This window comes from Elephas maximus, chromosome X (assembly GCF_024166365.1).
Source record: "Elephas maximus indicus isolate mEleMax1 chromosome X, mEleMax1 primary haplotype, whole genome shotgun sequence".
NCBI classification, from domain to species: domain Eukaryota; kingdom Metazoa; phylum Chordata; class Mammalia; order Proboscidea; family Elephantidae; genus Elephas; species Elephas maximus.
Window position 1 is genome coordinate 50,325,089 of NC_064846.1, and position 27,615 is coordinate 50,352,703.

General features: G+C 43.9%; 1 protein-coding gene across 1 annotated transcript in view; it reads right to left on the minus strand.

The window, feature by feature from the left end:
- The window catches only part of FRMPD3 (FERM and PDZ domain containing 3), a 92,950-nt gene that overhangs the window by 12,299 nt on the left and 53,036 nt on the right, over positions 1-27,615 (minus strand). Inside the window, 5 exon segments of the mRNA XM_049872106.1 lie at positions 2,878-3,022; positions 20,293-20,472; positions 22,298-22,387; positions 24,543-24,669; positions 24,998-25,134. Coding sequence (XP_049728063.1) covers positions 2,878-3,022; positions 20,293-20,472; positions 22,298-22,387; positions 24,543-24,669; positions 24,998-25,134 — 679 coding nt within the window.

Sequence of the window (27,615 nt, forward strand, 5' to 3'; positions counted from 1 at the left end):
TGTCCCTCAAGCCCAGGTGCAGGTGCTATTCTGTTGTACCTGTTGAAACCTCATGATGTAAATACAAAGGTACTTACCATACTCTATTGGCATTATCCCTTTAATTATCTGTTTTCCCCCACTAGATTGTGAAGTATATGAGTGTAAGGACCATGTCTATTATTCACGGCTATATCCTCAGTGTACGGCACATAATGGGTACTTGAGGAATATTTTTTGAGTGAATAAGTGATATACTTACTTTGGTGAAGCTACTGATAAAGCCCAAGAGGTAATCCCTTCCCTACCATTTCCCCATTTTCTTTTTCTGGGCCTTGAAGGAGGTGATAACATTCTCTTTCGAAGTTCCTGGTTTAACAGTATATATATATATATATATTTGGCCCAGTAGTTGAGTATTGACTTGGGCTAGCTGGCAGCCAGCAGCTGCTGTGGAACAAGAATATGGAGCCAGTCAGAGACCCCCCCTTTTTAGAGAGACCAAGCCCTGAGTGGGCTGGAGCTTTGGCCCTGGAGGATGCCTGTTTCCTGTAGGCCTTTGCTAAAGAACAACAGTTGATACTGGGGCTTCTGTTCTGGGATGAAAGTGAGGACAGACAGAGGAAACCAATCTCAGTTTTGGACCTTGGCTCTAAAGGTCTGCAAGACCAGTAACTAATAGCCCCTCACTATAACCTGAAGTAAGGTCTCCTCAGTGGTGCTGCTTGCTCTCCACCTTTTCTTCTGAGGGGCCATGAGATTAAGATGTGCAAACCAGCCCCTGAGCTCTGCTCCTGCTGTGGCAGCTAAATGATCACAGGCAAGATGATGAAGCTCATCCCACCCCACCCACCAAGAGCACTTGGAGGCTGCTGTCAACCCAGCAGCCACCAGTCTAAAAGGCCAAGAAACTGGGCCCAGACCTCTAATCAAGCTCGTGGGAAGGTGGTGTCAAGCTCAAGTTCTTGCCTTTCTAGCCAAAAGAGATGGGGAAGGGAACAGCAGACTTTTTCCTGCCCTTCTACTCTTGAGCTGTTTACACATCAATGTGGAGAAACACTACAAACAGCAGAGACAGCACAGTGGTCCATCTGGCTCCTGCATGGACACAGAGTCCTTGTGCTAAAAGCAGCCCAAGTCCCCATTAATCTGCAGGCCCAAGGAGCCTCTCAGGAATCAGGACAGGGTCTCTAAAGACATTCCTAGCATTGATAGAAACCTCATTTCCAGTCAGCAGCATCCCCAAGGGAATCCAGTTAAATAGATTTTCCTTTGGAAAAGCAACAGGAAAACAAAATAGGATGTATTTAGGGAGGCTGAGTCCCTGACTTGGTGCCACTGTCCCCACTGCTAGGATAATATTTAGGGGACTGCACTGTTCTAGTGCTGTCTGTGATGTGAAGATAGAAACCCTTTGTCAGGCATGGTGGGAGTACAGAGTCATCTCTGGTGCGTTTTGACAGTGGATCCCCAAAACAACCCTCACTTCCACATTTGGTTCTTGGCTGGGCTCCAGGCTCTTCCTTCTGTCTTCCCTGTTCCCCTTCTGCCTCTTTATCCTGCTCAGTAAAAGTATAATTTCCTTGGATGTGATTACAAAAAGGTGGACCAATCACAGGAGGCACTGATAATGCTAACGTTGGCTTCACATTTGGCCATCGTTAGGTTCTGTAGTATGGCTGGCTACCTCAGAGCTATTCACCTGAATACCTGCAGCATCTCACCCGCTCACCCCCCAACCCCGGTTTTCTCCTATTCCAAGTCAGTTCCTTTGCTTCTCTATGCGTAGCCTCCTTCATATGCCTCGGGCCACCTAGCCTTTTCCAAACACAGGTGGGTTGCTTTTTAATTCCTGTAGGACATGTTATGAGGTGTAAACATGGGTTTGTCATTGAGGTGTTCATAATGAAGAGACTGCGAGGAGAGAGGAAGTGGGGGTACAATGGCCCTCTGGGTGTTGGGCCATCCTTCAGGAGCATGGTTCTGCTCTCAAACACCTCAACCTAGATGAGATGTGACCATGCTGAATACTAAGACAGTCTTGATGAGAGAAGAAATAGTCAAGTGGCAAGGGCAAGCGGACTGAGAATTTTCAGTGAGAAGGGCAACTATGGGGTAGTAAGTCTCAGCTTCACCCAACATGTTTGGGTGCTGGGGTGGGGGCAGCACTTACTGCATATACATGAGCCTTAGGTACTATTTGCGTACTTGCTTCTTTTCCTCCTGTTTCAGTTCTGGGCAGCAGTGCCTGGACTGGGCTGATTTTTCCCAAGGCCCCTGTTTGTGCCATCGCCAGGAAAGCTCTGAGGGGTGGCTGCACTGAGTTGCCTAACTGGGAAGCCTTCTGTTTGGGGGCTGCATTTAAGCTTGTTCTTTGTGATCGTCCCCTCCTATCTCCAAGCCTCCTGCTGGGCTGTACTCTGGCCCTGCGCAGTCTTCCCTACCGCAGCCTGCCATGGCCTCTTATTTCAAGCAGCTCTGTCAATCTCCCTATGATGAACAAAAGAAAGTTTTAAACTTTATTTTCAACTCTATTCAACTATGCAAGAACACCCATGGGTCTACCCTAGATACTGTACCTATAAAGCTTTGCCTTAGAGCCAATGAAATTATTGAATTGGCTCTATTTATCACTCATTTCCTGTTTTTATCTTACGTTCATTCACTGACTCAATCACAATGTGTTGTCACAGTCATCCTTTGCATAACAGGCACATCTGAAGGCCAGCTGACTTTTCTGCTGGGTTGGGCCAGGTAGGATGCAGTGGCACAGCATTGGCTCCTGGTAAACCAGGCACTGTCAGAATGGGGTGAGCACTAAGGCAGAGGAGCTCCTCCCTCCATCTCTCCAGGGTTCAAAGGGCTTCTGGCACACTGAAAACAGAGGCTGAGCCCTACCTGCTTTGATCATCGGAAGTGGAAGAGGCTGGCTAGCAGGCCTAGAAAAGACCATCTTCCTGGAATCCAGCAGGAGGCGGCAGTATCCCGCAATCAGGCAGGCAAAGTTGGTGGCTTCTGGCCACTCCATTAACAGCACCAGAGGCTGGAGAAGAGAGGAAGAAACATGAGGACACAAGAGGGAGGGAGGCAGGTGCATTTCCAGAAGGACAGTAGTGAAGAAAAGATGACTTGCATAGTTACAGAAACCATACTTCCTGATTCAAAATTTGAGGCATATGGCCTGACAAGTAATTTCTTCTGATTTGTGAATTTATTTATAGTAAACTCTTACCCAAGTATAAAAATTAAATCAACCTTTAATTACACATTTAATGAACCACCTTTACTGAAAACACCTAAAATTACATAACATCTTGTGACTGCTGTGGGGCTGTATTTGTGTTTGTCAGGGCTTAGCAGATGTGCATGCAGGCCAGCTGAGAGAGCTGGGGTGAAGCTGGGAGCCTAGGCTAGACTAAGGAACAGCCTGGAACACTCTTTATTTATTTTATTTTGTTGTTGCTGAGAATATACATAGCAAAACATACACCAATTCAACCGTTTCTACATGTACAATTCAGTGACGTTGATTATATTCTTCAAGTTGTACGACCATTCTCACCCTCCTTTTCTAAATTGTTCTTCCCCCATTAATATAAACTCACTGCCTCCTAAATTTCCTATCTAAGCTTTCAGGTTGCTGTTGTCACTTTAATCCCATATGGTTTTTAATAGAACGTAATGCTCAAGGCAGATATTCTTTACTAGTTAAGCTAAACTATTGTTTGGTTTGAAGAAGGCTTTCAGGGGACATTTTTGGTTTCAAGTTTAAAGATTATCTCAGGGCAATACACTTTTTGTTTGTTAAGAAATTGATTGAAGTTTATTTAATATATGATTTGCAGATCAGGGTAACACTTCAGGGAGTCAAAATTGTTTCCCAGAGGATAGAACTTCTGTTTATATAATAACAATTTACCTTAAAACACAGCTTCTAGTATGAACTTAGAGTTTGTTTCTTTTTTACATAATTTATTTTTGTTGTTGTTGAGAATATATACAGCAGAACATACACCAATGCAACAATTTCTACATGTACAATTCTGGAACATTCTTTTTTTTTTTTTAATTTTTATTGTGCTTTAAGTGAAAACTTATAAATCAAGTCAGTCTCTCACACAAAAAGTTATATACACCTTGCTACATACTCCCAATTGCTCTCCCCCTAGTGAAACAGCCTGCTCTCTCCCTCCACTCTCTCTTTTCGTGTCCGTTTCGCCAGCTTCTAACCCCCTCTACCCTCTCATCTCCCCTCCAGGCAGGAGATGCCAACATAGTCACAAGTGTCCACCTGATCCAAGAAGCTCACTCCTCACCAGTGTCCCTCTCCAACCCATTGTCCAGTCCAAGCCCTGTCTGAAGAGTTGGCTTTGGGAATGGTTCCTGTCCTGGGCCAACAGAAGGTCTGGGAGCCATAACCACCGGGGTCCTTCTAGTCTCAGTCAGATCATTAAGTCTGGTCTTTTTACGAGAATTTGGGGTCTGCATCCCACTGTTCTCCTGCTCCCTTGGGGGTTTTCTGCTGTGTTCCCTGTCAGGGCACTCATCGGTTGTAGCTGGGCACCATCTAGTTCTTCTGGTCTCAGGCTAATGTAGTCTCTGGTTTATGTGGTCAATTCTGAAACATTCTTGACGGTAAGTTTCTTCAGCGCAAGAACTAGCTTTTGTTCATTTCTCTACCCCCCTACAAAACCCAGAATTGCTCCCTGGACATAGAGGCCATTCCATGGAATCAAGTGTTAACTGTGCCTTCTGGGCCAAAAAGTCTTTCTGATCTGCAGCCATCCACAGATTTTCATGCTCTCCCCTGTTCCTCTATTCCCCAAAGTGTCCTAGAAATGCTATTTGGTGTTCCTTATAAAAAAAAAAAAAAAGAGTTCCTTGGTCAAATAAGTTTGTGAAACAGCTATGCAGATATTTTTACTACGGGAATTCTCAGACTCTTTAATATAGCAATGTGCACTGTGAAACTTCAAGGGAGGGCTTTAGTATCCCAAATTTATTTGACCAAAAAAAGTCTATTTTCACTGAACATCTCATAGTAATAGTGTTTTTTTTTTTTTAATTCACTTTGGGAAATATTAGAATACTCTGTTGGCTTCTGTTCCTGACCCTGGGATTAACCCTGGGGTTAACTGGTTGACTGTTTCTCTGATATATATAAAAAATGATATAACAAAAGTATCAGAACCTTTGTTAAAAAAATAATTTTTGCATCATGAGATATACTGTATTTTTATGCAAATAATGCATGTTTTCTACGTTTGTTTGCCAACTTGCACCCTCCCTGTGACGTATTTTCATAAATGCTGCTATGCCAATTTTTTTTACATGCTGCTGCTGCCGCAAAAAAAAAAAATAGCATAGCGTGTTTATAAAAATACCTGTGTGGGGGGGGGAGGGCAAAAAAACGTAGAAGGCATATATAGGTTGTTTGTGTAAAAATATGGTATTAAGAAATAACAAGACCAAATGCTGGTTTTTTGAAAAATCTAAAAATTGATAAACCACTGGCCAACCTGACAAAAGGAAAACAGGAGAGGAAGTAAATAACCCGAATAAGAAAGGAGATGGGTGATATTACAACAGACCCAACTGAAATTAAAAGAATCATATCAGATTATTATGAAAAACTATACTCAAACAAATTTGAAAACCTAGAAGAAATGGATGAATTCCTAGAAACATACTACCTACCTAAACTAACACAAACAGAGGTAGAACAACTAAATAGACCCATAACAAAAGAAGAGATTGAAAAGGTAATCAAAAAACTCCCAACAAAAAAAAGCCCTGGTCCGGACGTCTTCACTGCAGAGTTCTACCAAACTTTCAGAGAAGAGTTAACACCACTACTACTAAAGGTATTTCAGAGCACAGAAAAGGATGGAATACTACCAAACTCATTATATGAAGCCACCATATCCCTGATACCAAAACCAGGTAAAGACACCACAAGAAAAGAAAATTACAGACCAATATCCCTCAAGAATGTTAGATGTAAAAATCCTCAACAAAATTCTAGCCAACAGAATTCAACAACATATTGAAAAAAATAATTCACCATGACCAAGTGGGATTCATACCAGGTGTGCAAGGTTGGTTCAACATTAGAAAAACACTTAATGTAATCCACCACATAAATAAAAGACAAGAATCACACGATTTTATCAATTGATGCAGAAAAGGCATTTGACAAAGTTCAACACTCATTCATGATAAAAACTCTCAGCAAAATAGGAATAGAAGGAAAATTCCTCAACATAATAAAGGGCATTTATACAAAGCCAACAGCCAACATCACCCTAAATGGAGAGAGCCTGAGAGCATTCCCACTGAGATCGGGAACCAGACAGGGATGCCCTTTATCACCACTCTTATTCAACATTGTGCTGGAAGTCCTAGCCAGAGCAATTAGGCTAGATAAAGAAATAAAAGGCATCCAGATTGGCAAGGAAGAAGTCAAAGTATCTCTATTTGCAGATGATATGATCTTATACACAGAAAACCCCTAAGGAATCCTCCAGAAAACTACTGAAACGAATAGAAGAGTTCAGCAGAGTATCGGGATACAAGATAAACATACAAAAATCAGTTGGATTCCTCTACACCAACAAAAAAACATCGAAGAGGAAATCACCAAATCAATGCCATTTACAGTAGCCCCCAAGAAGATAAAATACTTAGGAATAAATCTTACCAGAGATGTAAAAGACTTATACAAAGAAAACTACAGTACACTTCTGTAAGAAACCAAAAGAGACTTACATAAGTGGAAGAACATACCTTGCTCGTGGATAGGAAGACTTAACATTATAAAAATGTCTATTCTACCAAAAGCGATCTATACATTTAATGCAATTCCGATCCAAATCCCAAGGACATTCTTTAATGAGATGGAGAAACAAATCAATTTCATATGGAAGGGAAAGAGGCCCCGGATATATAAGGCATTACTGAAAAAGAAGAACAAAGTGGGAGGCCTTACTTTACCTGATTTTAGAACCTATTATACCACCACAGTAGTCAAAACAGCCTGGTACTGGTACAACAACAGATACATAGACCAATGGAACAGAATTGAGAACCCAGACATAAATCCATCCACATATGAGCAGTTGATATTTGACAAAGGCCCCAAAACAGTTAAATGGGGAAAAGATAGTCTTTTTAAGAAATGGTGCTGGCATAACTGGATATCCATCTGCAAAGAAATGAAACAAGACGCATACCTCACTCCATGCACAAAAACGAACTCAAAATGGATCAAAGACCTAAATACAAAATCTAAAATGATAAAGATCATGGAAGAAAAAATAGGGAGAATGTTAGGAGCCCTAATACATGGCATAAACAGTATATAAAACATTATAAAGAATGTAGAAGAAAAACTAGATAACTAAAAAAAAATTTTTTTTTTTTAGTTATCTAGTAACTAGGAGCTCCTAAAAATCAAACACCTATGCTCATCCAAAGACTTCACCAAAAGAATAAAAAAACTACCTGCAGACTGGGAAAAAGTTTTTAGCTATGACATTTCTGATCAGTGCCTGATCTCTAAAATCTACATGCTACTGCAAAAACTCAACTGCAAAAAGACAAATAACCCAATTAAAAAATGGGCAAAAGATATGAATAGACACTTCACTAAAGAAGACATTCAGGTAGCTAACAGATATATGAGGAAATGTTCACAATCATTAGCCATTAGAGAAATGTGGATCAAAAACTACAATGAGATTTCATCTCACTCCAAAAAGGCTGGCATTAATCCAGAAAAAAAAAAAAACACAAAATAATAAATGTTGGAGAGGCTGTGGAGAGATTGGAACCCTTATATACTGCTAGTGGGAATGTCAAATGGTACAACCACTTTGGAAATCGATTTGGCGCTTCCTTAAAAAGCTAAAAGCTAGAAATAGAACTACCATACGATCCAGCAATCCCACTTCTTGGAATATATCCTAGAGAAATAAGAGCCTTTACATGAACAGATGTATGCACACCCATGTTCACTGCAGCACTGTTCACAATAGCAAAAAGATGGAAGCAGCCAAGGTGTCCATTAATGGAAGAATGGATAAATAAATCATGGTATGTTCACACAATGGAATATTACGCATCGATAAAGAACAGTGAGGAATCTGTGAAACATTTCATAACATGGAGGAACATGGAAGGCATTATGCTGAGTGAAATCAGTCAGTTGCAAAGGCCAAATATTGTATAAGACCACTATTATAAGAAGTTGAGAAATAGTTTAAACTGAGAAGAAAACATTCTTTTGTGGTTACGAGAGGGGGGAGGGAGGGAGGGTGGGAGAGGGGCATTCACTAATTAGATAGTAGATAAGAACTACTTTAGGTGAAGGGAAAGACAGCACACAATACAGGGGAGGTTAGCACAATTGGACTAAACCAAAAGCAAAGAAGTTTCCTGAATAAACTGAATGCTTCGAAGGCAGGCGTAGCAGGGGCAGGGGTCTGGGGACCATGGGTTCAGGGGATGTCTAAGTCAATTGGCATAATAAAACCTAATAACAAAACATTCTGCATCCCACTATGAAGAGTGGCATCTGGGGTCTTAAATGCTAGCAAGCAGCCATCTAAGGTGCATCAATTGGTCTCAACCCACCTGGATCAAAGGAAAATGAAGAACACCAAGGACACAAGGTGATTATGAGCCCAAAAGACAGAAAGGGCCACATGAACCAGCGACTACATTATGCTGAGACCAGAAGAACTAGATGGTGCCCGGCTACAACCGATGACTGCCCTGACAGGGAACACAACAGAGATCCCCTGAGGGAGCAGGAGAGCAGTAGGACCCAGAACCCAAATTCTCCTAAAAAGACCAGGCTTAATGGTCTGGCTGAGACTGGAAGGACCCCGCTGGTCATAGCCCCCAGACCTTCTGTTGGCCCAGGACAGGAACTGCTCCTGAAGCCAACTCTTCAGACATGGATTGGAATGGACAATGGGTTGGAGAGGGATGCTGGTGAGGAGTGAGCTTCTTGGATCAGGTGGACACTTGTGACTATGTTGGCATTTCCTGCCTGGAGGGGAGATGAGAATGTAGAGGGGGTTAGAAGCTGGCGAAATGGACATGAAAGGAGAGAGTGGGGGGAGAGAGCGGGCTGTCTCATCATGGGGAGAGTAATTGGGAGTGTGTAGCAAGGTGCATATGGGTTTTTGCGTGAGAGACTGACCTGATTTGTAAACTTTCACTTGAAGCACAATAAAAATTATTTAAAAAAATACGGTATTAATTAGTGGTTTTCTTTGATTGTGATGTTTTTGTTTAATATCAGGGTGTCAGAGAAATAACCTCCTTACAGAATGAGTTAGGAAGCTTTCCCTCTTCCTCTGTTCTTAAAAAAAAAAAATCAGCACCTTTTCAAGAAACCTTCCCACTATGTGTACTATAATTTCAAAAGCACAGCTTGAAAATAAGTTTGGGTCGGATTGAAGTCGGCAGTGGGGGCAGTCTCCCTAGGATAGGGCAATGGTCTCCACATAAAGACCACTAAAGACCAGCTGAAGAGGGAGTATGGGGCTGTGGGTAGCCTTGATATTTTGGGGTTCCCAGACAAGGTATTAAGAGCTAGAAAAATTGAGAGGAGGGAATGAGACCCTCCTCTGACCAGTGAGAAGGCTACTGCCATAGTGTAGGGTAGTGACAGTACCAGTAAAAAGGAAGTGATATCATGAAGACTTGATAGAACTTGGTCACCAACTAGATTATGCTTCTTTGGCTGTATCATCATCTTGGGAATAATTCTGAATTGAAACCAGTTCAGCTTTTTAGCTAATGTTGTACCAGTTTTCTTTGCTATTTCCCAGGATCTCAACACATGAGTTGAATATTTTGTGATTCATAGAGATCAAGAGCTGTACACTTTTTCTATAAAGGGTCAGATAGTAAATCTTTTAGGCTTTGCAGGCCATATAGTTTCTGTTGCAACATTTCTGCCATTGTAGCTCGGAAACAGACACAGACAATTTGTAAACTAAACAAACAGGTGTGACTGTGTTCTAATAAAATTTTATTTATAAAAACAGATGGTGGGCTAGATTTGGCTCATGGGCTATAGTTTTCCACCTCATCTAGAAATTAAGCTTCTTTCCAGCTAAATGCACTGGTTTTTATTTATTCTTCACAACTCTCAACTTATTTGCCAGCAGTGATCCCCTTCTCTGGGAATTCTCTTGGATACTGTTTATATGAGATGATATTATATTCTGGTTCTGTAACTTCTGACCATCCTTGTCTCTAACTCTTTGGCTAGCTTTTTGTGTGCAATCACCCAGTCTCAGTCCTCAACCCTCAGTACTTCTCCATCAGGGTGTCAACTTTTTAAAAAATTATTTATTTTATTGTAGTTGTCGATGAGTATATACACAGTAAAACACCAATTCAACAGTTTCTACATGTACAATTCAGTGACACTGATTACATTCTTCCAGATGTGCAACCATTCTCACCCCCGTTTCCTGAGTTGCTCCTCCCCCATTAACTTCAACTCACTGTCCCCTAACATTCCTATCTGTTCCTATCTAATCTTTTGAGTAGTTGCTGTTGTCAATTTGATCCCATAGAGACAGATCTTAAAAGAGCACAATGCTCAAGGCAGACATTCTTTACTAGTTAAGCAAAAATGTTGTTTGGTTTTAAGAAGACTCCAGGGGATATTTTTGGTTTAAGGTTTAAAGGTTATCTCAGAACAGTAGTTTCAGAAGTTCTTGTAGCCTCCATGGCTCCAGGAAGTCTGGAGTCCATGAGAATTTGAAATTCTCTTCTGTCTTTTCCTTCTTTTGATCAGGATTCTTCTACAGAATCATTGATCAAAATGTTCTGTAATGGTAGCTAAGAAGCATCCAGTTCTTCTGGGCTCATGGCAAAGGAGGCAGGTTGTTCATGGTGGCAATTACCAACACATTCCATTTCCTCCTCCTATTCTTGACTCTCCTTCCAATGTTGTTCCAGATGACTAGAGACCAATTGATGTGCCTCGGATGGCTGCTTGCAAGCATTTAAGACCCCAGGTGTGATGCAAGGAACCAGGAAGTAGAATAGAAACACTAATTATTGGCCCAATTAACTGGGATGTACCATGAAACCATGACCCTAACCCTCCAAACCAAGGAATCAAATCCTATGAGATGTTTGGTTGTACATAAGTAGCCTCAGTACCTCTTCATTTTTTTTTGTCTTTGTTGTAAATATATCTGCCACAGAACTTTTGCCAATTAAACTTTTTACAGGTGTACAGCTTATTGACAGCAATTACATTAATTGACTGTGCAACCCTGCCCTTAATCAATGAGATTTTTCTATCACTGTAAACCGAAACTCAGTACTCCATAAGCAATAACCCCCAGAGTGTCAACTTTTACCTCTATGCTGGGGATTCCAAAATCAACATCTCCAGACTATTTCCCTCTTGAACTCTTTTCCTATCTCAGAAGTTGTATAAACAGCACTTATGTCTATATCACACAATCTTGTGCTGGATTGAATACTAACTTGAATTACTGAATAGTTATTGTACATCCAGTTAGACTGCATACCACGGTAAGGCACTTGGATTCTGCCTTATAGATGACAAGTTCGTGACGCTCCTATGGAACCCATGCAATGTGATTGAGAGGAAAAATGAACAGTCATGCTATTTTCTCCAGTGAGAAAGGGGCCAGGGATGAGATGTTGCTTTTGGGTCATTATTAAAAGGGGCAAAATGAATGTTTGTATTTTCAGTTAATGGACAGTTCTCAGTCACAACGACAATGGTCAACTTTGTATACAACAAAGTAAAGACAGAAGAGGGGCGGAACAGGGAGAGAGTAAGATACCCCTTTCTGCCTTACCCCCTTGTCACCAGTGCCAGAAGGATATGCAGAGGTTTGGATGTGGATAGCATTTGCTAGGCTTGTCTCAGAAGCTTCCACAGACATCATGGCCATTGCACTGACATTGCTTTATTTCAGGCCCTCATCATCTTCCTCCAAGACCAAAACTTCTCAAGGTATGTGTGAGTGGGTTACGAGCGCGCTGAGATACTGAGCTTCTCAGGCCCTTGGTCCTATTACCTCTGACCACAAGAAGTCTCATCTGTTTGTTCCAGTGTGCCATATAAATTGTGTCATTTTCTTATGATATGGAAAATGTTGGGACACACTAACCTAAGGAACTCCAATAGCCTCCTGTCCTAGTTATCCAGTGCTGCTACAACAGAAATATCACAAGTGGATGGCTTTGACAAACAGAAATCTATTCTTTCACAGTCTAGTAGGCTAGAAGTTCGAATTCAGGGCAGCAACTCTAGGGGAAGGCCTTTTCTCTCTGTTGGCCCTGAAGGAAGGTCCCTGTCATCAATCTTCCCCTGGTCTAGGAGCTTCTCAATACAGGGGCCCTAGGTCCAAAGGGTGCGCGCTGTTCCTGTCACTACTTTCTTGGTAGTATGAGGTCCCCTGTCTCTCTGCTCAGTTATCTCTTTTATACCTCAAAAGAGACTGACTTAAACCAACCATAAACCCGTTACTGTGGAGTCATTCCAACTCATAGCAACCCTATAGGACAGAGTAGAACTGCCCCATAGGGTTTCCAAGGAGCAGTTGATGGATTCAAACTGCTGACCTTTTGGTTAGCAGCCTAAGCTCTTAACCACTGCACCACCGGGGCTCCAAGATACAACCTAATCTTGCAGATTGAGTGCTGGCTCATTAACATAACTGCCTCTAACCCTGCCTCGTTAACATCATCAAACTAAAAAACCAAACACAAACTGGTTGCCTTCGAGTTGATTCTGACTCATAGTGACCCAATAGGACAGAGTATAGCTGCCCCCATAGGGTTTCCAAGGAGTGGCTGGTAGATTCGAACTGCTGACTTTTTGGTTAGCAGCCATAGCTCTTAACTACTGTGCCACCAGAGCTCCATAAACATCATAGAGGTAGGATTTATAACACACAGGAAGATCACATCAGATCACAAAATGGTGGGCAACCACACAACACTGGGAATCATGGCCTAGCAAGTTGACACAAATTTTGGGGGGACATAATTCAATCCATGACACCTCCTGATTGGTCTCCCTGCCTCTAGCCTCTACTCACTTCACTCCACTTCATCTCCATATTGCTGCCTTAAAGGTCTTTCTAAAACACAACTCTTATGTCACTTAAAATCTTCAACAGCTCATCACCTACAGGAAAAATTACAGTGAAGGTCCCTGGGTTGCGCTAACGGTTTGCACTCAGCTGGTAACCAAAAGGTTGGTGGTCTGAACCCACCCAGCAGCACTGTGAAAGAAATAGGCTTCTGTAAAGATTACAGCCAAGAAAACCCTATTGAGCAGTTCTACTCTGTAACACATGGGGTCTCCTAGGTCACAAATCAACAACAGACACAAAATCAACAACCAAGTGTCTTACAATGGAATGCAAAGCCCCTCAGGACTTGGACTTGACCTACATCTCCACCCCCCTCTAACTGTGCCTTCCTCCCATCACTGCTCCTCACCTTATGCTCCAGCAATGACGATCATTTACAGTTCACCAGCTATGTTCTCTTACACCTTCATACCTTAACCTATGCTGATCCCTCCAGCTGAAATATTTCTGCTCCCCACTTTGTGCACCTGGCAAGCAGCTACCAACTGGCTAGAGGACTCATGGGCAGAATGACTGAAAGGTGCATCCGTTTATTCTAGAACAAGGCCAACACAGTTCCTGCTCTCATGGAGTTTATACTCTAAAAAAAAAGATAAAACATAAAATTATCACACAAATGAATATGACTGCAAGCCATGATAAGAGCTATGAAGGAAAAGTACAGCGAGCTATTAGAACATAGAAAGTCCTGGAGCGGTGGGTGTGTGGGGTGGGGGGCATGAACATGAGCATGTGTGGCTAATTTGAATTCAGAAGTTGAAGAGAGCTTCTTTGAAGAAATGGCAATGGCTGACAAATGGAATGGGGGACCATTTGAAAAAAGGACTGGCTGACTAACTGATGGACAGACTAAAGGGCTGACTGGCTAAAGGGCAGTCTGGCTCACTGACAGACTGGCTGACAAGCTGGCGACAGGATAGGCAGAACGCCTAACAGCCTGACATTCTGACCAGTTAGCTACGTGGCTGGCTAGTTGGCTGGCTAATGGACAGAATTATTGACTGGAGGCTGAGTGACTAATTGGCAGATCGACTTAACTGTCTGATTTCACTGCAGCTTCCCCTCTTATTTCTTATCCCTAATATAGCCCCGTGTCGGTAATAAAACAGTATGATGGTAAAATCCTGTATACAGAGAGGGCCAAGCACATCCTCAGCTGGCTCAGCACAGCACATCGGGGGCCTCTGCTCTGCATCCCCAAACAGCCAACTAGGCCCCAGCACAGGCCAAATGCAACTTGTAAAAGGAACACAGATGTGCTTATTGCCAACAGGGGTAAAAACCAAATCCAAGGCAGGCGAGCAAAGAGGATGGATAGATTTTCTTAGAAACCTTCAAAAAACATTTTATTTTAAATAGAATTTTAATGATCATGATGTCTAATGTAATGCTTGTCCCTGCAGAAAGCACTAGAGCAATAAAGCTCAAACACAAGAATAGCAGACACACTGGTCCACAAGAGATCCCTTGGGACCTTCCTTTGATGCTTTCTTTTCCCCCTTATGTGCTTCTGTGGTAATGGGGTATGGTAATGGCACAGTGATGTCTCAGTCCCAGACTGCTGTCTCTTGGAGAAAGATATTTGAACACTACCTCATGTTCGCTTCACTACAATCAAATAAGCTGAGTGAAAACTGTAACTAAATATGCCTGGGCCATTTTCAAATGGAAAATGAGAAAAGGAGAATGGATTTTGATGCATGTGTCAGCTGTAGGAAGGTACAGTAGGGATTAATTTGACATGCTCCAGCCCTGTCTCCTTCTCAGGGTGCTCTGGGAGCTTTAAGGCACCCAGAACTTTGGGATGCCAACCAGGGAGAAGATTGGCCCTGGGGTAGCCTCAGCTCACTCTAACATCCCCGAAAACAGGATAATGGTGGGAATACAAGATACTGAAAGGGGAAAGGGGAAAGGGTCTTTGAGCGCAGGAGACTGGTACATTCGGGTTCTTGCCTCCACAGCACTGGGAAAGGCTAATTGGGCACAACCAAAAAACTTGGAGGCAAGGCAGAATATCACTTTAAGACAGTGGTTCTCAGGCTAGATGCACATTAGAATCACCTGGGAAGCTTTAAAAACACTATACACCCTTGGGCCCCACCTCCAGAGATTCTGATTTAAATTATCGCATGCACACACACACACGCACACGCACACGCACACAGTGGTTTATAAATCTCCTCACATGATTCTCATGTGCAGACAGGGCTGAGAACTACTGCTTTAAGTGAATAATCTTAGTTTTACCAGGGCTCTTCCATAATACTCCCAGATCAGAGTAGCATTATCTAGGGGGAAATGGGCCAAGTTTGGTTTTTAACTTCCACGTCCCCATTAAGGGATTTCAGACAGCCTTTCTTAAGCATCCCTGTGTAACAGTGTACCGGTAAATATTTAACAACCAGTTCTCTGAAGTCCTGATCTGTAGCGTTTGCCAATTAAAAAAAAAATTTTTTTTATTCAATTCACCTGGTGTAAATACTCCCACTATGGCCGCTTTCAAATTACTGTCACAAAATCTTTGAACACAGAGTTGGGAGCGATGTGCCCAACTGACTCTTACGAGCCCGTGCAAACCAGCTCCAGAGTGCTACTGGCCCTACGTGTAGACTCCTACCTTGCCCAGGGAAGCCATTCTCTAGTAAGGAGCTTCCCAGACCCTGTTCCCCCAAATCCTGCGCATTGTGCACAGATATGGAGAGAGGCACCTCTGCATAACCAGAGATGCTGCTGACATATAAAGCGCCTCCAGGAAGCCTTCCTTAATCCCCAGCCAGAATTAATGTTATCCTCCTCTCTACTCCTATAACATTCTCTTGGTACCTCTCCTATGCCACCTCCTCCAGTCTGCCACATATTTGTGTACTTCTTTCTCTCATACAAAATGGCAAATTTCTTGAGGACAAGGAGCCATTTTTTGTTTTCAGCTTTGTATCCCATTCAGTGCTTAACATGGTTCCTTGTAACAATAAGTTCATACTAAATGACTCCCAAATTGAAACCTTGATTTGTTTTTTCCCTCAATATTCCCCTTTTTCTCTCTCACTACTATATCGCTGATCCTGTCTCTACTCATTTATGTGGGAAAGGGATAAAATACTGCCTTGTCCATTTCATAGGGCACTGACTTGTAACTAGTGTTGCAAATAGCAGACATCTCTGATTACAGGTGCATCAGATTTTATGTAACAAAAGTCGGGTGTGAGCAGAATGCTCATTATATTGTGAATGTGGTATCTAGGAGCTTGCTATTTAATGGAATCTCATTAGTTTTCTGTTGCTGCTGTAACAAATTAACACAAACTAACTGGCTTAAACAATACACATTTATTCCCTTACAATTTGGAGGTCGGAAGTCTGATACCAGCCTCACTGGGCTAAAATCAAGTGTAAGCAGGACTAGGTTCCTTCTGGAGGTTCTAGGGAAAGATCCATTTCCTTGTCTTTTCCAGCTTATTGTGGTCACTCGCATTCTTTGGCTGATGGCCCCCTATCCCCATCTTCAGAGCCTACAATATCAGGCTGAGCTCACATCATCACATCACATCACATCACATCACATCACATCACATCACATCACATCACATCACATCACATCACATCACATCACATCACATCACATCACATCACATCACATCACATCACATCACATCACATCACATCACATCACATCACATCACATCACATCACATCACATCACATCACATCACATCACATCACATCACATCACATCACATCACATCACATCACATCACATCACATCACATCACATCACATCACATCACATCACATCACATCACATCACATCACATCACATCACATCACATCACATCACATCACATCACATCACTATGATCTTCTTTTCTGCCTCGCTCTTCCGTGTCTAAGGACCTTTGTGATTACACTGGGCCCACCGGGATAATCCAGGATAATCTCCCTATTTTAAGGTCATCTGATTAGCAACCTTAATTCCATCTATAACTTTAATTCCCTATTACGTAGTATATTCACAGGTTTGGGGGATTCAGGCAGGGACAGCTTTGGGGGCGTATCACACGTGGTACATCTTTTTCAAAGTGGAAAAATCCTAATATAGATTATTGCCCTGAGATTTTCATCTGAATTTTATCGACTGCTTAAGGTAGGACATACCTGACTAAACTACCACCTGACGGTTGCACCTCTGGGCACTCATCTCATCTACCTACCTATTCGCTGTTTCCCACTCAGCAAAGCGCAGCCTTTTCCTGGCCCCCAGTCCATTCACTGACACATCTTTTGTTTTTCCCGTAGTGTACTTGCTCATCTCTCCCCCACCCGTGATTTAGACCCACTGTGTGTTGTGCACATAGCACTGCCCTTTGGTGTGCTTCAGCTACACTCAGTAGGGAATAAGTGATTAGATGTAATAAGACATGTGTGTGATGTCTGTGCAAGAGAGGCGTGTTGGGGGATATGTGTATCACTCTCAATGACACTGCATGTTTCACATTCGCTCTTCCCTCTGCATTACCACTGCTGTCCCTCCAGCTCAGGCTCTGATCACTTCACCCCTGCACTGGCACCACGGACCCCTTCTTGCCTCCGTGGCTTCATGCTAGCCTGACTCCCAGCCATACTGATCAAAGTCAGCTTTCAATGTGTTACTCGTCTGCTCAAGAATCTACAGTGGCTTCGCACTCTTCTCTCACATTGAATCTAAATTTTCCTAACTGGCCTTTGAGACTCTTAACCAACTTGCTCTGCCCACCCCCGATCTCTCCAATCTCTTTTATTATTCTCCTCTCCAGCCAAGCAACTATGCCTATCGACCTGCACATATGGCTTGCTTATTCCTGTGCTCGCTCTCTGCCTTTGAACACTTGCCACCTCTCTCTGCTAATCCATGCCTATCACTTCAAGATCCAGTTTACAACACCCTCTTGCAGGAAGCCAGTTCTGGTTAACCCTTTCCTGTTCTTTTGTTCCATGTATGTTCCCCTTCACACTTATCTACATGATTTACCTCATATTAGTTTTTCTTCACCGATGTTTTGCTTTTGAAAAAAATAACAGGTCTCATTTATTGAGTACTTGACTATGTGCCAGGCATGGTGCTGAGACACTTTATGTACATTTTTTTCATTTAATCCTCACAACAACCTTTAAAAAAAATTGTCATAAATATATATACATAATAAAACATTTGCCATCTCAACAATATTTGCATGTACAACTCAATGACATTAATTATGTTCATCATGTTCTCACAAGAACCTTTTGAGATAAGTGCTCATTTTGCAGTTCAGGAAATCAGAGTTCAGAGAGGTTAAGACACTTTCTCAAGGTCACACAGCTAGGAAGTGATAGAGCTGGAATTTAAACCTGGTGTATCTCATTCCAGAGCTATATACATGTTCTAAGGAGCCCTGGTGGTGCAATGGTTAAGTGCTCTGCTGCTAACTGAAAGGTCGGCAGTTCAAACCCAACAGCTGCTCTGCAGGAGAAAAAACCTGGAGATCTGCTCCTGTAAAGATTACAGCCTAGGAGACCCCATGGGGGCAGTTCTACTCTGCCTTATAGGGTCGTTATGAGTCAGAATAACATGATAACAACAACATACATGTTCTGAGGTTGTGCTTTTAAGGCAGGTCATGTATCTTTGTAAATCTGGTCTTCCCAATAAGAATGTATCCTCTCCAGGGCAGCATTCATGTCCACAACTGTGGATGGATTGCTCCTAGAAATGAGCCCCTAGGCAGTCGCCACTGACCCCTGCTCTGCCTGTTTCCTTCCAAAGCTCTGGTTCCATAGACCAGTGGTTCTCAGACCTGGCTCTACTATGGAATCACCTGGGGAACTTAAAATAAATCCTGATGCCCAGGCTGTACCGTGGCCAATTAAATCAGCCTCTGGGAGTAGGACCCAGGCATCTGTACTTTTTAAAAGCTCTCAAGGAAATTCTATTGTGCAGCCAATGTTGAGAATCACTCATGGAACATAGGAGTCTCAGCTGGAAAGCCATTTCCCTGCTATAAACCCCTTTTATTTCTCAGGAGGCCACATCTCCCCTGCATGCTGTGTCTTCCTCCCCTTTCCCTACCTGTCCATTTGGGCTTTTACCCAACGACATCTGAGGAGGGCAGCAATCATTGGTTTAGGGACTAGCCCCGTGCCAATTAAACAACACCTCCAAGTGGGTTCCTAAGCCAATGGGAATCCTGTGAATCACAGGTGGAAAAAATAACATAACGAAGCTTTCTGGGTTTCACAAACACAAAAATAAAGCAAATGATTTACTCTTTTAGAAACAGCAAACACTCCACCTCTTACAACAACAACATCTGCTAACACATCTTTCCCTGGGAAATCCTTTAGAAAGAAAAGTTGTGCCTCTTTGAACAGTGTCCATCAGCTGGCAAGCAGGCCTACTCCCCAACTCACACTGGTCACTAGGTATTCAAACAGGAGAACAGTGGAGGGGTGGCTGACCACGGCTGCCAGACTTTGCACAGGCAGTAGCTGCCCACCAGTCCGAAGGAGCTGATCTATGGGAAAAGTCCTAGGGTTCTGGAAGAACTGAACTCTGGGAGGTTAAATGGGGACCAGGCTCTGTCTTCTTCTCCTCTCTCCAGGTCCCCTTGATTCTGTCCACATACTCAGACACCCTCTCCTCCATGATACAAAGTGCATGTGACTATGGCAGGGCACCCTGCCCTAGGGTGTCCAAAGTGTCTGGGGCTGGTCCATTTACCCCAATGTTCCACACACACATACATATAATTTTCTACATGTGCTATGACATAAGAAAGATTGGGAAGCACTGAGCTGGGGTATAGCTCCAAGTTCTCTAATTAACCTGCCTTTGGACTCTGCTTAAGACCTCTCTTGGATTGATCTGGCACTCCCAAAAGCCTTCCCTAACACTGATTGACCTTACTATGTGGCCAGAATACCATGTCCCAGAAGGTTGAGAAGGGAAAGAAAGATGAGCCCACAGGGGCCCAGCATCTAAACCACTTCAGAATCACTGAACCCCTCACCTAACGAGTTCAAACTCTCTAACTTGGTCAGAGCCCCCAGTTGACTTCTTCCTCTGTTCTCAAGGCCTGGCCCTCCCCTGCACTCAAGGAAAGAAGCAGCCCTTCAAAGTAGGGCTTACCTTGGCATCCATGATGCTGGTCTCCACCCGGGCCACGCCCTGGTTCTCCCGGAACAGCTGGATCTTGCTGATCTTGCTGAACTCGGACAGCACAGTGGTGAGGTTGGTTTTGAGGTCAATAACGTGGCTGATGCCATGACGGGGCCCCACCAGGAGAGTGGTGGCCGACTGCTTCTCACCCTGGTGCCCAAGTGTGGCAGGCATATTCATAGAAAGAAGGGCAGAGGAGGTGGGGTGAGGAGGCAGGAGAAGGAAGTAGCAAACATGCGTTGGATCAGTTTTACTGGGAGGTCTGGAAACATCTAAGGCTGAGTGTCAGGGCATGAGGACAAGCTTGAGGGAAAAATGGTCTTGGACACCTCACTTCCCAGGGTAGGGCCCTAGGTCGCTGGTCTAAATGGACACTTTAGCCTCAGTAGTAGGTTGATTTAAGTGAACAGCAGCAGGGATGATTCTAGCGAAACTGTCAAATCGGTGAGGATTGTTTTGGTGCCTTTTTAAAACTCCTTTGAGCACCCTCTCCCTACCAAGCCCTGGGGACTTGTTTCAGGCCATTCAAGGCCCAGTGCGCTGCCTGCCCAGGTGGCATCCTGTGCTTGGTCTTTATCTTGCCCCCACCAACAGCCATTAAAACTTGGATTTCTCAGTCAGTGCCTGATTTCCTTAAGACCTTGCCAAAAGCTAAACTGACAAAGTAATTCTGCCTCAGGTGTTAAGGGTTGATTGGGAGCTTAATGGGTTTCTCCATCTCTAAGAAGATACTTGCCTTCTAATAGACATTATAGCAGTCTTAACCCAAAGGAATAGCCAATAAATATTTCAGCATTGGCAGGTGGGTGGAAGAGACATTTAAGGGTGTGTATGGGGGTTGCTATGAGTGGGAATCGACTCGATGGCAATGGATTTTGGGTTTATGGGGGTGGAGGAAGGGGAAGTGGACTTGTAGTGTCCCTCAACTCCCAGTACGTAAATGGCTACCAGTGTGCCTGATGAACTGGACTCCCTTAACTGGTACTGGCAGACTCCTTGGAGCCATCAAGCCTGAGCTCTCTGCCAGCCTATTCCCTGGCATTAGCATCACCCTGAGGAACCTCTTCCATCTTCTATAAACCCTTTGATAAGTGGCTTTCTACCAGTGTGCCCCACGAGCATGACAGTGTGCTCCCGAGGGCATGACAAGCATCTGGATCCAGTCAGCAAGATAATTTGGATTTCTTCTCACCATGGCTCACTAGGGTAAACTAGCCTGGGGCATAGTCTTAAGGGGACAAGCTGTGACTTGCCCCGGAGGGGTATTGCTACAGTGGAGGTGCTGGAGACGCAGGGGGAAGTATGAGGACTCAGAAGCCTGGGGTGGGGGAACTGCAGGAGTATGCATAAGGGCAGTAAACAGAGCAGGAGTCGGTAAACTATGGCCCGTGGGCCAAATCTGGCCTACCACCTGTTTTTACACTGCTTGTGAGCCATGAAAGGTTTCTACATTTTTAAAGGGTTGGGGGGAAAAAAATCAAAAGAACCATATTTTGTGACTCGTGAAAATTACATGAAATTCAAATTTCAGTGTCCATAAATAGTTATTGGCACACAGCCACGCTCATTTGTTTATGCACTGTCTACAGTTGTGTTTGTGATGCAATGGCAGAGCTGAGTAGCTGCGACAGGGACCCATATAGCCACCTACAAAGCCAAAAATATTTATTATCTGGCTCTTTACAAAAAACAAATTGCTGACCCCTGACATAGATGAAGGGAGACACAAAACGGTCATGGAGGGATGCTGAACACAAATTTCTCCTCCTACTCTACCATTTTACCAGAGGCAGGGCCAGAGCACTACAGGAGGGGAGAGGCAGAAGGAGGAGGAAGAGGTAGGAAGGCCTTTAGAAATATTTGCTGACAGAAAATGCCACCCTAAAGCCCTAGTGAAGTCCCTTTTGCCTCCTTCCCCCCACCCCCATGGACGACTACCAAGAAAGCCTCCCCCTCCCCCACTGCCCTCACTGACCAGGCCCACAGTGTTGAACAAAACGCCCGTAAAGGTCGGAAGTTCATTCAGGATTCGGAGATACTGGAGCTTTGCCTGTATTGCAGAGCCCTGTGGAAACAACCCACCCAGAAATATGAAGAGCCTGAGGAGCACAGGAAAAACAAACCCATGTTCTCAGGAAAAGTCTTAAGATCTTAGGACAGGCACGAATCAGCAAGCTACAATGTGGGAGTGTGAGGAGGCCCTCAGTAAAATGGCAGGAAGGTTCCAGTTTGGACTGCTCTAACCTCTAGTATCCCATCTCCTCTTTCTAAACACTTCTCCTGCCTCCTCATCCTTGTTCCCAAAGTACCCAGCTTACTCATTTTGTTCTTGGTTTAATTCCAACATCTTTCCCATCTCTGGGGCAGTTCTACTCTGTCCTATAGGGTCGTTATGAGTCGGAATCGACTCGACGGCACCGGTTTTTCGCATCTGACACTCCACCTCCCCTGGACTTCTCTCCTGAGATCTTTCAGACTGTCATAGCTACCTAGGTACTGGCCATCCTCTGCCAGGGGTCCCACTCAATACCTTTAATACTGAGACCCCCTTAGTCCCAAGCCTGCTCTTTTTCTGGCATTCCTGGTATCTATCAGTGGTCCTGTCATGCCCCTGGCATTCAAACCAGAAACCTGATACTCACACTGGACTCCTCCCTTGGCCTTCACCTGAGGGCCATCAGTCATCAAATCATCTTCTGCCTCCTAACTCCCTCTCCAATCTCTCCATCTTCTCTATCCCCACAGTCATTGCTTCAGTGTTTCCTATCTGTAACAGGGTGACAGCCAGGCTACCTTCAGTACTGACACCCCTTTCCCTCAACCTTCTCTACACTGCTGTTAGAAGCATCCTAAAACATAAATTTAATCACATCAGCTTCCTGCTTAAACCCTTCAACGGCTCCCCACTGCCTTCAGAATGAAGTACAAACTCCTTTTTACAGCACATGAGGATCTCCATGGATTGGCTCCTGCCTCCCCTCTTGCCACCAGTGCCCCCCATGCATGTTCCTTGTACTCTCTGTACTTGCTTACTCTGAACTATTTGCATTTCTTTCCATGTATCACATTCTCTCATATCTCCGGGCCTTTGCACAGACTGATCTCCCTGCCTGGCAGTGTCTTCCTCCCACCTCCACCACCCAGCTCATCTAGATAAACTCCTATTTGTCCTTCAAGACCCAGCTCTGGTATCAAAGCCACCAATTCCTGGCCTTGTCCGCCTCCCTCAGGTTGGGCTTGGTGTCCCTCCTCTGTTTCCAGAGCACCCATGCCTATCACACTGTATTGTGACTATCTGTTTTCCCAGACTGTGGCTGACTTGAGGGCAGAAACCATATCTTCTTCATCTTTGTGCCTCCAGTCTGAGCACTGGGGTGACTCAGAAAAATGTTTGCTGAAGAAATGAGTGTGAGCACTGATACTCTCAGCTGGGAAGAAAACAATTTGATTAAATATGCACAGCAAGGTAGGAATGGCTTAACTCTCTGGGGAAATTTGCATTTTAAAAGAGAAGCTAGTTGGTAAAAGCAAGGAATCTGGGATGGGAGGAATATATGGGGGCAATGGTATCCTGTGTTTACATCTGCAGGCTGATTCTAGCGCCTCTCACCATCCTCCTGCCTCTTCGGCAGGGAGCACAAGCTGACCGACCGACCAAGCCTTACAAGACTAAGAAGGGCCTGCGGGACTGGGGAAAGCAGGGACTGAGAATCCCTCAGAGGGCAAAGGGATATGTGCCTTAGAACGTGAAGGACAGCACAGCAGTGACCTGAGTCCTCACACACCTCCCAGTGACCTATTCTCTAGGTCAGGCCTTGTCCCACTTTGGCTGGGGTTTTATCTCCCAGAATTCCATATCCCAGGAATCAGAAAGCTAGTGAGGGACAGATCAATCATTTCCATGGAAAACAATCCCCTCCCCAGGGCCCAATCCTTTCCACACAGTAGGTGCTCAATCAGCATTTACTAAAACAGTGCAAGGACCTGAGAATTATCTCCTGAGTCTTAACCCCTTTGCTCTCTCAGTGACTTGCCATTGAGCTGTTTCTTGGAGGGGATCAGGTTTGGGGAAAACCCCTCTCAGGCCAAGCTGGATCTGTATTTCAGTCAAAGAGAGCAATGAGGTTCCCCAGAGGACCAGGCTGTGCTGGGAAACCAACCAGGAGTCCCCTGTGGCCACTAGTGCCTGAGCAGGACACCAAATGGCCTACTCTGGGTACCTTGGTGCCGCTGGAAGGATGTGTTTGGTGAGCCTTCAGTTGCTGAGAGAGAGATTTCCGGAGGTTCTTCTCTTTGATGCCCTGCAGGAGGGAGGGGGGAAGAAAGGGTTCCAGGCCCCACTCCTTCCTGAAAGCAGAAATAAAGTAAGGAATTAGAGAGACAAAGTGGGGCAGAGAAAGGAAGATGGTAAGACAGAAGTTGAATCTGAGAGACAGGAATGGAGGGATAGAGACTGGGAGAAAAAGAGGGATAGGGCCAGGGACTTAACATTGGCCACAGTTTCCTAGTAGAAGCTGTAGTTCAAAGGCATGTGGTCTAGGTGTGAGAAACTCCAAATCCTTCTCACTTCCATCCCATGCCCTATTTTCCTGAAAAGCATAGCATAGCTCAACCTTTGCATCTTCTTCCTACACAGTTATTTGCCACCCTCCCAAAGGGCCCCAGCACAACTCACTCCACATTCTTGAGTGAGATCTTCTGACTAGGTCGAGTGGCTGAGACAGTGATGTAGATGTGAAGGGCAGCCAGGCACAAAAGCATCTCTGGCTTGGGCTCCATTCCAAAGCGTTCTCGGATAACATCATTCCGACTCTGTGAGAGAGGGGAGTCCAAATCTATCAGTTAAAGGAGATGTTCCCTCCCCACCCTCCCTCGTCTATTCCCTTACATCCCAGAGAAGATTTCACGGTGTCAGTAAGCCATCCTAGATCAATGGAAAGAGAAAGATGCTGCCCTTGGGGAAGATACAACAGAGGAGCCTGGAGTCTCAGAAACACTATTCGCTTCATTCAGCAGATATTGGACAGCCTTCTTCTCAGTGACAGATAGATACAACGTCAAGGCCCAAGTGGACAGAAAGTTTAGATTGCTGCAAAAGTGAGACATGGTACCACTCCCTTTTTTCCCTCTTGTTATAAGAGACCTTTTCTCTGGGGCTTCTACTCACCCCCTAACCATACAGGGCTCCTCTATTAGCTCACATATGATCAAAGGGAAAGACACATCGGGAGGGATTCTCCACAGTGCTCTGGCCCTGAAGCCCAGGGTGAAGGACAGATTGTGGGGATGGGACAGACATTCTGTTCCTTGGAGTCTAAAGGACAAAAACAGTGATGAGTCAATCTTCCCTACACTATCCTGAAAAGGGTCCCCTGGAACTACTGACCAAGGGCATGACAACCCCCAAACCCTGAGATGAGGGTCAGAGTCCCAGTTATCAATGATTCAGCTTTCGTTAGACCAGTTGTCCATTTTGTTGAGGTGGAACCAGGATGGGCTAGGGGACTAGGGACCTGTGGTGGTATCACTACAGCATAGGAGAGATTGGAAAAGAAATGCTTCATCAATGATCATCTATGTAGAAAATCCAATGGAATCTACAAAAGAATCTACTAGAACTAATAAGTGAGATTAGCAAGGTTGCAAGACATAAGATCAATATATAAAAACCAAATATATTTCTATATGCTAGCAATAAAAATTGGAAACTTAAATTAAAAATCATTACCATTTATAATAGCACCAAAATTTTAAATGTTTAGGGATAAATCTGAAAAAAGTATGTAAAAAAAACTTTGTTGTTGTTAGGTGTCGTCAATTCGGTTCTGACTCAGAGTGTCCCTATGCACAACAGAACGAAACACTGCTCGATCCTGCGCCATCCTTAAAATCGTTATGCTTGAGCTCATTGTTGCAGCCACTGTGTCAATGCACCTCGTTGAGGGTCTTCCTCTTTTCCACTGACCCTGTACTTTACCAAGCATGATGTCCTTCTCCAGGGACTGATCCCTCCTGACAACACGTCCAAACTATGTAAGACACAGTCTCACCATCCTTGCTTCTAAGGAGCATTCTGGTTTTACTTCTTCCAAGACAGATTTGTTCGTTCTTTTGGCAGTCCACGGTATATTCAATATTCTTTGCCAACACCACAATTCAAAGGCGTCAATTCTTCTTCCGTCTTCCTGATTCATTGCCCAGCTTTCACAAGCATAAGATGCAATTGAAAATACCATGGCTTGGGTCAGGAGCACCTTAGTCTTCAAGGTGACAACTTTGCTTTTCAACACTTTAAAGAGGTCCTTTGCAGCAGATTTACCCAATGCGGTGCGTTGTTTCATTTCTTGACTGCTACATCCATGGCTGTTGATTGTGGATCCAAGTAAAATGAAATCCTTGACAACTTCAATCTTTTCTTCATTTATCATGATGTTGCTTACTGGTCCAGTTGTGAGGGTTTTTGTTTTCTTTATGTTGAGGTGCAATCCATACTGAAGGCTGTGGTCTCTGATCTTCATTAGTAAGTGCTTCAAGTCCTCTTCACTTTCAGCAAGCAAAGTTGTGTCATCTGCATAATGCAGGTTGTTAATGAGTCTTCCTCCAATCCTGATGCCCTGTCCTTCTTCATATAGTCCAGCTTCTCATATTATTTGCTCAGCATACAGATTGAATAGGTATGGTGAAAGGATACAACCCTGATGCACACCTTTCCTGACTTTATACCAATCAGTATCCCCTTGTGTTTGAACAACTGCTTCTTGGTCTATGTATAGGTTCCTCATGAGCACACAATCAAATGCCTTTCCATAGTCAATAAAACACAGGTAAACGTTTTTCTGGTATTCTCTGCTTTCAGCCATGATTCAACTGACATCAGCAATGATATTGCTGGTTCCATGTTCTCTTCTGAAACCAGCCTGAATTTCTGGCAGTTCCCTGTCGATATACTGCTGCAGCAGTTTTTGAATGATCTTCAGCAAAATTTTGCCTGTGTGTGATATTAATGATATTGTTCTATAATTTCCACATTCAGTTGGATCACCTTTCTTGGGAAAAGGCATAAATATGGATCTTTTCCAGTCAATTGGCCAGGAAGCTGTCTTCCATATTTCTTGGCATAGACGAGCAAGCACTTCCAGTGCTGCATCCATTTATTGAAACAACTCAGTTGATATTCCGTCAGTTCCTGGAGCCTTGTTTTTCATCAATGCCTTCAGAGCAGCTTGGACTTCTTCCTTTAGTACCATGGGTTCCTGATCATACACTACCTCTTGAAATGGTTGAACATTGACT